The 10,390-nt window shown below is 50.8% G+C and overlaps 1 protein-coding gene across 1 annotated transcript; it reads right to left on the reverse strand.

Moving 5' to 3' along the window:
- Positions 1-1,559: 1,559 nt before the first annotated feature.
- Positions 1,560-10,179, reverse strand: LOC117087900 (golgin subfamily A member 8C-like). The gene is given in 17 exon segments (XM_033218681.1): positions 1,560-1,765; positions 1,767-1,879; positions 1,965-2,120; positions 2,222-2,319; positions 2,402-2,502; positions 2,585-2,776; positions 3,044-3,339; positions 3,749-3,836; positions 4,032-4,139; positions 4,247-4,333; positions 5,371-5,480; positions 5,576-5,660; positions 5,749-5,796; positions 6,057-6,095; positions 6,948-7,028; positions 8,166-8,285; positions 9,982-10,179. Coding segments are annotated over 17 exon segments (1,845 nt in total). The 5' UTR covers positions 10,030-10,179; the 3' UTR covers positions 1,560-1,690.
- Positions 10,180-10,390: the final 211 nt, after the last annotated feature.

Raw genomic sequence — 10,390 nt, forward strand, 5'->3', positions numbered from 1 at the left:
ACATCCTAATAATGTGATGTGTTTTGGAACAAAACTTTAGAACTTCATGAAGTTTTAACTGTTGATTCTTTCCCAAGCATCACCAAGTTATGATTTAGGCAATGTGTGAGTGAAATTCATTCATTCATCGTGCATAGGCACAATCACATAAATATTGCACAAAATACGTCCCTAACTGAAACTGAGAGGTACAAAAACATATTTCACTCTTGGTAAAGAAGTTTGTGAGGAAATACCACTGTGATTGTACAGACACGTTTCCTGATAATACATTGACATTCACAAACAGTAGATTGCACTGTAGTTTGTAAACATTTTAAGTTGCATAAAATTCTCCTTGATTTTTAAAGATAGTATAATACTGTCTACTAAAACTCCTTTCTGTTTCAACTAAGTACTCTCACATATATTAGTTTATGATAATGCTTGTTATTATTTTTGAAAGTGTTTTCCATTCAAGGAAAAGAAGTAAATTCCTATGTCAGGGTAACCAAGGTGCTTGAAGAATAGGTATTAGCCAGAGAGGTCTAGACGGTAAAATCAATCTTCAAGCCTCAAAGAAGCTCCGTGAACAGAGAGGAATGTCAGGTGTCACACGGCTTCCGTTCACTCTAATTCATTCTTGACTAGAGCCTGTAGGCCTGTTCCACGGACATTTAAACTCTTAAGGGATTTCTTATGATCTTTACTAAATATATTAAGAAGAATGCCAGCCAGCGCCCTTTTGTGTACTGGGACATGTAGTCATGTGATTAAAACAGGTAACATGAACTCTGACTTTCAAATGTATTATAAATACAAATGCTCTAAGCTAGGAAAGGTTTTCCACATCCACAGTCAATGATGGGAGCCTTTCATTCCTCAGAAATAATCCCTTTTTAGGTCGTGGAAAAAGAGTACAACTGCTGCAGCTCGTGAGGCAGTATCTTCATGAGCCCAGCGCGCACACAAATCCTAAGGGAACTACCATAGTGCTGCGCTCATTCCTGGCACCGGAACCAAGGAAACACACGCTGTCCCGCACGTACCTGCCGGAGCAGGCCACTGTCCTCTTCCGCGGGATTTAAAAAGCTCCCCCAGAACGTCATTACTCCCATCACCAGCACACAGAAAATGGGGGAAAGGCTGTTTCCAGTTCTCGGCCTTTAAACAACTGTAATATCAGTACTCACGGTGGCATATTACAAAGTAATCAACAGTGCACACTTGAGGGCAAACTGCATATTGAGCTAATGAAGAGCTCACTGTGATTAAGATTGGATCAAACATAATAGCAGAACATAAGCAAATTTTATCTGAATTCTGTAAGGAACATACACGCTGCAATAACATTAAAAAAGCATGGCAGCCTATTCCAAACCAGCGAGAACAGTTTTGTGCAAACAGTGGGTCTTTGTGTGTTTGAACTCCCACCACGTGAGGGCAAACTCCATATGCATGCTAATGACCTACAATTATGAAATTAAAAAAGAAAACGCTAAAGGATGCCAGAGTGAACCTCAGTGAAGGCCACAGAGACCCACTCTCTTTTAACTTTTTACAAATAAACTTAAAGTATAAATTAGAAACACAAATAAACATGAATAGCTCTAACATTCCAATGAAGGAAATGGATTGTGTAGCAGATTCACCCTAGAACTTTGTTTCTTTTTAAAAAGTTTGTTGACCAGCTCTTTGATGATGGTGATGTTTATCTCCTTCTTCTCCGCAGCCAAGCCCAGCAAAAGAATGGCCCAGAGCACTTGCTGCCCAAGCCTGGGTGATCCACCATGGCGGTCCTGCACGATGGGCTGTGCAGTAGGGTTGGCTTGGGGAGACCCCTTCCTGGCCTCTCCTTGCCCAGTCTCTGCACTGTCGGTGAGGCTCACCTCACAAAGATCTTTGAAGAGAGGGAGGTGGGGATCTCAGCACAGTGCAAAACCCCCAGCCCCTGCCTGCCTGCCCTGCATGAGGGCTCTACTCACCACCATGCTGGTCGGCAGCCCCAAGCTCCTGGAGGGGTGGGGCTCCTGGACCGGGCTCATCAGCTGGGTTCTGGGCAGCGGCCAGGAATTTGCTGTGCCCTTTGTTGCCGTCAACCCAAGCTGCAACAGCATCTCCTACAGCTCCAGGAGCTCCACCTGGAGGGAGGGGTGCTCAGGTGTCACACCGCTGCCAGCGCCCACCTTCACGCCACCCCCACCCCCGACCCGTACCCCCGCAGGGATGTTGCACACCCTACCTTCATCTCGTCGTCCTGGGCCAGCCTGATGATGTCCTCCTCCTGGCGTCGCCTCTTTGGCACTGCCCTCTGGCTCCGTTATAAGGTGCTTAATTTTCCTGCGGGAGGACAGGGCTCAGATGCTGGGGCCCCTCCGACGGCCCTGCAGCTCCCCCTGCCTTGCCCTGGCCTCCCACTCACTGATGGCATCTCTCCCTCCAGTACTGGATGAACTGATGTTCTAGTTTCTCCACACGCTCCCTCAGGTCCGCCTTCTCCTCCAGGAGATCCATAAAGCCGCTCTGGAGCCAAAATAATGGGGTCACCTCTCAGCAGCGACCTGCCTACCCCTGCCCTTCTTGGCCTATTCCAGGACTCACTCACCTCCAGCTTTTCCATGACTTCCTGCAGGGCCCGGGGGGTCTCCCCACTCACAGACTCGCCCCCAGTCCCTGGGGCTGGGACCGCTGCCTCTGGCTCCTTGTGGGTCGAGGTTACTGTCTCCACCTCACGCACCTTCTGCTGCAGCTCTTCAACTTGCTGCTCCAAGTGCAGTGTGCTCTTGTTCTCGTTGTTCTGGACAGAGAGAAGCAATGAGCAGCCACCCACTGCAGTTGGAGACCCTGGAACTCGGTGTCTGCCTCCCATGGCACCGGGAAAGGTGGAGGCAGGTTAGAAAAATCATCCCCTCTCTCCCACAGCTACCAGAGCAGGGCTCTGGCTCACAGGTCCCTTTAGAAGTAACATTTCACGTGAGGGCTACGTTGCCCCATTTTACAGGTGGGGAAACAAAGGCCTGGAGAACTAGGGAGGAGGGCAGGCTCCCCAGCTGGGGCAACGCACCAGCTCCTCGACGCCGCTCTGTGGCTCGGCCAGCTGCTGAAGCCTCTCCTGCTTTCGAAGCCCCTCCTCCTGCTCCCGAAGCCTCTCCTCCTGCTCCCGAAGCTTCTCCTCCTGCTCCCAAAGCTTCTCCTCCTGCTCCTGAAGCCTCTCCTTTTGTGCCTGGTTCAGGAGACTTACGTGCTGATGGTTTTCCACCTGGGCCTGGAGCTCTGCTGACACTCGCTCTAGTTCCTTCCTCAGGTGCTGCAGCTCCTCCTCAGGGGCCACTGCTGGGGGCTCCAGGGGCAGGGGTGCAGCTGAGAAAGGAAGCAGACAATAAGGGCCTCTAGATTCTCAAAAAACAAAACAAAACAAAACAAAACCCACCACCACCACCAACAAAAGACACCCTCCTTTTGGTGCACAGCTCCTCTCAGGCTCCCCACACTTGGCCTCACTGCTAATGATTCCTCGCACCCGGATGGTAGCCAATCTTCCAAATCACTTTCAGATGGAGAGCACTGTGGCTGGCTGACAACGGGCCCTCTTTGCTGATGGGGACACTCAGGCTCATGGAGGTAACAAGACTTGCTGTCTCCCGGCACAGACCTCTTTCCCTCTGCCTCAAAGCCCTTCCATCCACCCACCTCCCTGGGGCATTCTAAGCGCCCCCACAGCCCCCTCTGATGCCAGGCCTGCTCCCAGGTCACGCCAGCCCCATCTTACCCATCTGGTTTTTGAGTTGGGACAGGCTCCTCTCCAGCTCCTCCACCCGATGCATATTATGCTGTTTCTCCTTCTTCAAGGTGCAAAGCTGCCCAAAGCACAGGGGAAAAGGGCCCTGGAGAGAGGGGCTGGTGGCTCCACAGGCTACCATCTCCCTCTCTGCCCCCACCTCCACAAAGCCCAGACCCATGACCACCTCTGGCTCTACTATTCCCATGTTACAGATGCCCAGAAAGATCCAGTGACCTATCTAAGATGGGCAGGCTGAAGGGTCAGATCTCACCTCCTGTGACATTTTCCTCATCCTCTCCTGCCACAGGGCCCTCTCTCCTTTTATATGTCCAGCATATTCATCTCTCTGTAGCTGGACTTGTTGCAGTGACTCCTTCATCTGCAAGAGTGGGAACAGAAGTTACGCAGGGCTGTCACTGGTCCTCACCTGCTCCTGGCCACCTGGGGTCACCTTCCTTCCACATCCCTCCCTCTGCAAAACTTCACCTGTGTCACGTGCGCTTTCAGCAGTGCCTGCTCCTGTAAGGACTGCCTTAACTGTGTCTTGAGAAGTGTTTTACTGCGCTTCGAGGACTGGATAGTGAAGAGTAACAAGTTTCTATCTGGGGAACCTGGGCCATTCCATACAGTGCCCCTTAAATAGGCTAGGGCTAGGCTCAATATACAACTCGGTCAGTACGGATCAAGGCATTTCCAAGCCTGTGGTCTGGTTCTTAAAAGAACTCAGTAAAGTTGGAAGGGACAGGGAAAGAGATCGAATTTACAGGTGGCTAACAGAGGCTCGGAGAGATCAGTTAATATTGCTCTTGTTATTACTGTTATTACTAGCACTGTTTGAACCTTTATGGAGTCCTTCACCAGGTACCATGCTAGCAATCCCATTTAATCCTCGCAACCACCACAGGAGACAGTTACTATGGTTCCCTCTGTTGTGTAGATGAAAACACATGGAGTATTTGAGGTTAAATGCTTGCCTAAGATCACTGAGGCAGAGCTGGGATTTGAACAGCCAGATCTATCCGATTCTCTAAAGCCCATTTTTCTTGCTGGGGGTCACAGATAGGAAGGGGACAATGAATCTTTTGTTCACTGTTTGAAAGGATGATACATTCGCATAGTCCAAAACTGAGAAGGTACAGAAGGGAAGTATCTCCCAGCCACCCTCTTGCTCTCTCCTGAGTTTTTTATGAACCTTGCAGACTTATTTTATGTATATTTTCATAGTATGTACACACACACACACACACACACACACACAGTTTCCTCTCTACAGAAATGGTAACATACTAAAGGTACTCTTCTGTACCTTCACAGTACAAGTACCCAATACCCCACCTAGGACTTGGCCAAGACCCCAGCCAAGTAAGGGCAGGGCAGGCACTTGGCCTCCAAACTCTGCATCCTGTGCTCGCTCCCCACCACACCCCCCAACTCACCCACAGCAGCTGACTCAGCCCCAGGCTGCCTCTAACAACCAGATACAAAAGCAGCGAGAAATGGCCATGATGGCTCCTGGGCAGGACACTCCATCCTGCAGAAGGGACCTTTAGGCTCACTCCTCCATCTGCGAAGCCGGGCTCCCAGGGGATGAGGCAGGTGGTCAGACTCACCCTGTCCACCTTCTTCTTCTGTGTGGCGGTGACAGCAGACAGAGCCCGCTCTAACTTTTCCGTATGCTGCGATGAACATTGCAGGTAGGCAGCCAGATCCTTCGACTCTTCTGTAATGAGAGAGTTGAGATGGGGCCCAAAGGACTCCCCCTAAAGACCTATTGAAGTGCCAGGTTGAAGGATGACAGGGTGCCCAGATTCCCACCTTCAAAGTATCTGAGAGAGCGCTTCGTGTGATACAGGTCTACAGTTAGTTTCCTTTTCTGTATGTTCAATCTCTGGATTTGAGCCTTTGGGAGAAAAGCCAAGCAAGTGCTGAAACAGAAGGAAAGAACCATTCTCCGGAGGACAGGAGAAAACTTCACACCCTCCACTCACCTCTAGCTCCCTTTCAGTTTTCTGTTTCTCATTGTTTGCCTTCTTTTCCTACAGGAAGAGGAAGACAGAGCTCTTACCAGGGGGAGGCAGAGATGGCACAGCAAGAGACATGCCCCAGAACACCACCACTGCCCCAGGACAGGCCCATCCATGGGACCAGGGTATCAGGGACCCTGTGGGGATGGGGGGGAATCTGAAGGGTGAGCCTTCTTCCCCAGGCTGGGAGTGGGCGAGATGAGACTGGGGCCTCTACATCTGAGTGTCCCCCAAACCCAGCCGTCATGTAGTGGGCAAAGGAATCGCGTTACTTCTTCCAGCTGATGTTCCACTTGTTTCTTCTGTTGTTCCTGTGGGGAGAGTCAAATTAAGGTGATGGAGGGTGGCCCCGGCAACTCTATTCCCCAGGCCAGGAAGTGGTCGGCTGGGCCAGGAATGGATTTTAAAGGTAAAGTTCTCAGACCCAATGGGAACACCAACTGGTAAACTCTCCTCAAGCTCCCAAGGACAGAGGATTTGTGTCTTTTTTGGTTTTCACCCACAGTCACAGAACTCAAAGTCTGAATGTGGAATCTCTTGAGAGGACAGGAACATAAACCTCTAGAGATGGAGTTTGAGAAAGGACACCCTTCTGCCCGCTTGTGATTTAGTAAAGTGCGTTCATTCAATAAACATTTACTGAGCACGAACCGGCCAGGTACGGTTCTTCACAGTATATATAGGACGGAAAAGGACAGACAGGAGCCCTTGGCCCTGAGGTTTCCATTCTAGGGAGACTTTACATCTCGGACTCTCAGAACTAACAGACACCTTTAATACTCATCACCTCCTCTGGAAACACGAGTCCAAAAAGGAGAGGTAGCTTGTCCAGAATCAAAGAGCAAATTAGGGACTGAGTCACAGCGGAAATACGGGGCCCCTGAAAACCAGTCAGGCTCGCACTCCCCCGAGAGGCCACAACCCCAGGGTGTGTGTAGCAAGGACTCCAGCAGGGGTGTATGGAGAGGAGACATTCAGCAAAGAGGGCAGCAAAAGAACAGCCATGCTGCATGCTCTGGGGTCCCTCCAGGTGAGGTCTGGGTGCCTCAGCTCCCTATTTGCCCTTTGCACCAGGGCCCCCAGCCCCTTTCTTCAGAGCCCCAAGAGGAAACTGGAGCCCAGGATTGGCAGCCTGGAATCAGGGGACCCCACTGGACTCTTACCAAAGATTTGATGATGTTATTCAGTCGACTGATTTTGACGGACCTCGAGTCAAGGACTACCGCTTGTTCTTGGCACGGGTTCTGAGGCGCATGCAGAGAGCAGGAGGTGGAGGAGGAGTGGGGGAGAGGTAGAGAGAACAATCATTAGGGCTGGGGTGTGTGTGGGCTGACTCAGCTGGCAGAGGGGCACCGAGTCCCTGCTGTGGGAGGAGGTTGGAGGGCTGGCCTGCGTGGTCACTGCACCTCCGCCCAGAGCCTCCTACCTCCAGATCCTTCAGGGTAGCACATGATGTAGGGCCCGCCCCGTGGATACCTGTTGCTGACTACAAGAGAGTGCACATGGAGATATTCTGTTCCCCTCAGTGTCTAAGCCCTCTGACTTCCTTTCATTCACATCAACTGCCAACATTTTCTTTTCTGTCTCTTTTGGACCCTTTGTCCCATAACTCCTTTGTGCCAGCTTCTCTCATGGTTCTTATTTCCTCACCATCCCACCCTGGGGCCTGGAATCAGTGACTCCTGATGGGAAGTGGCTATTCTCATTGTCCTGGCTTCCCCTTGAGACGGGGGATGAGGAAAATCAAAGAGCAATGACCATATCCTGGGTGCCCTGAGTGTTTACAGCAGGCCATGTACTAGAGATTAACATAAAAACAACAAGAAGAAACCTCATTTAAACCTCACAAATGGAAGTCAAACAATAGAACCTGTATTATACAGATGTGAAAAGAGAGGCCCGAAGAGCTCAAGCAACTTGCCCTAAATCATATCCCTAGCAGACGGAGAGGCAGGATTCAAACCCAGAATTCTTTTTTTTTCTTTTTGTGAGACGGAGTCTCGCTCTGTCTCCCAGGCTGGAGTGCAGTGTGGAGATCCTGGCTCACTGCAAGCTCCACCTCCTAGGTTCATGCCATTCTCCTGCCTCAGCCTCCCGAGCAGCTGGGAATACAGGCACCTACCACCATGCCGGCTAATTTTTTTTGTATTTTTCAGTGAAGATGGGGTTTCATCACGTTAGGCAGGATGGTCTCAATTTCCTGACCTTGTGATCTGCCTGGGTTGGTCTCCCAAAGTGCTGGGATTACAAACGTGAGCCACTGTGCTCGGCTAAACCCAGAATTCTTAACGAGTACCCAACGGTCCATCCATAATCTTAACAATTACCCTCTACTGCCCTTTTGGTCCCCTGTCCCCAGGAGCCTGGCCACCAAGACTCACATCCCGAGGTGAGTGGCAACCAGCAGAAGTGGATGTCTCAGGGCTACTGCCATTTGTTTTCCTGTCCCTCTTTGCTTCTGCTGGAACAGCAGGGCTGTTTCTCTGCCAATATTCTTTTAACTGTGGGAAAGAAGAGCCGTAATTCTCATGAGAACTATTGGCCCCTACAGCCACATCCTCCCTTACAGTTTTTACAAAATACTCTTATACAGTATCTGATTTAACGACACCAACCGCTGTATAATAAGTGTTGTCACAATCTTTTAGGGACTGAGAGGGATTGATATCATAGCTAGAAAAAAAGAAAAAAGAAAAAGAAAAAGGCGATACTGGAACTTTGAAACTCAGTCTTCTGACTCCAAGCTCTGGGGTTTTGCCAAGAATCAGCAGCTGCCAGGGACCAAAACCAGAGGCAGAGGTAGAAAAGTAAACATTAAGTAGGCAGGAACCGTATGCCTTGTGGTTTAGAGTCATACATCCTCACACGTCTGTTTGTGTGAAGAAGCGCACCAGTACCTCTCAAACTTCTGTATCAATGTGTCCTCATGGCAGAAGGCAGCCTTTCTGTTAAATCCGGGAATTTATCAGAACGAGGACTACCCAAGCCTCATTTCAGAAAGAAGTCTGGTATTCTCTTAGAAACCTATGTGACTGTCATCCCTAAGTATATTCATGTTTTTTTCTTGATCTCAAGAGATCAAGGGAAACCGACGCTTCAGAAAGATGTCTCACATTTATCCTGTGGCACTCAAAGTACCCCAGGTCAAGATAATATGAGGAAGAGTCAAGCTGTCAAGTTCAGTTTCCCAAGATCTATTCCACAGAGGATGAGCAAATCTCACTTCAGAGACGACTGACTGAAGGGCAGTCTGGTCCCAAAACCATGGAGAATTAGAATATGAGGTGGAGAACTCAGAAAAAAATGTTAAAATCTCTCCGGAAAGTAGAAGCCTGGGAGAAAACCAAACCAAACCCACTCTCCCATTGCCACATGGAGGTACAGTCAACGTTTTGCGCTCACGGGGGAAGTGGAGGCTTTTCCCCCTGTCAATGTCGATGTTAAGGGAGTGAGGCAGCCTGAAACTTCTTGCTCCTAGGTCCCACAGTCTCCATTCTCCTTCCTGCTGGAAATCTGCGCTGTGACCAGAGGAACCAGAAATGGGGTGAGATCACTTAGGGGACTGGGTCATAAGATCAAAGGCCAGTCTTCCAGTAATGACAGTTCCTAGGCAGACTGTGACATCACTACATTCCACTCCTCCTGATTTGGGGGAGGGACCACATCAGCGCAATGTCCGAGTTACCACTCCATGATGGGGGAAGGAGACACAGGGTTGGGAAGCAGGTCCTTGGAGACGCCCGTGGGAAGAGCCCAGGGAGGTTGACCTTGAGGCAGCAGGAGGGGAGGGCAGAGTCTGCAGCCGGGAACCCCAGGAGTCACCAGCCCAAAGTCAACCAGGGATGACTGGCGAGGATGGGGCCTGGGGCTGGGGGACCCAGGTCTTTGGCGACACGAGCCCAAAGAGCCCAGGGAGGTCGAGCTTGGGTCGGCAGGAGGTGAGGGCCTAGTAATGGAGACGGGAACCCCAGGAGTCACCGGCCCAGAGTCACCCTGGAGTGATTGGTGAGGGCAGGGACTGGGCTGATGCTGAAGGGGCAGGGCTGACTGACAAGACTTTTGCGTGGGGATCCCAGAGACACCTGCATTGGAGGGCCCTGTCCAGTGTGCCTCAGCAGTCATATGGGCTCTGGCAGCAGTCTTGTCGTGGGAGGGATCTGTAGCTGGGTTGGGGGCCATGGCCTGGTGCGTTTTTACCTTTTTCTTGGCTGCAGCCAATCTGTTCTGCGGAGTTTCTTCCGCCATCGCGGGGTGGGAAAGGGAGGTGGGGTTGGGGTCACAACAGCGAAATCCCAGCGAGCACTGATCAAGACCTCCAGTCACCTACCAGGCAGCTCTGCGACTGAGCCACAGGAGTGGTAACCAGGGCACCAGTAGAATGTAGAATAGGGGCGTGGCCTTAATGCTCCAAGCCTATTGGTCATTGTGCTGATGAAAGGGAAAGGGGCGTGGCCAGGCAGCAGTGTGTCCAGAGGGACCCGTGGCTCATCAGGAAAGCTACTCATGCAACCGCTGTTCCCGCCCACTCTGAAAGAGGGCAGGGACTGCCCACTCTGGGAGAGGGAAGGGGCCAGCTTTTGCTTTAAAAGCTTCAAAACTTTAAAAA

The sequence above is a fragment of the Trachypithecus francoisi genome, unplaced genomic scaffold (genome assembly GCF_009764315.1).
Source record: "Trachypithecus francoisi isolate TF-2019V2 unplaced genomic scaffold, Tfra_2.0 Contig00704, whole genome shotgun sequence".
In the NCBI taxonomy this organism is placed as follows: domain Eukaryota; kingdom Metazoa; phylum Chordata; class Mammalia; order Primates; family Cercopithecidae; genus Trachypithecus; species Trachypithecus francoisi.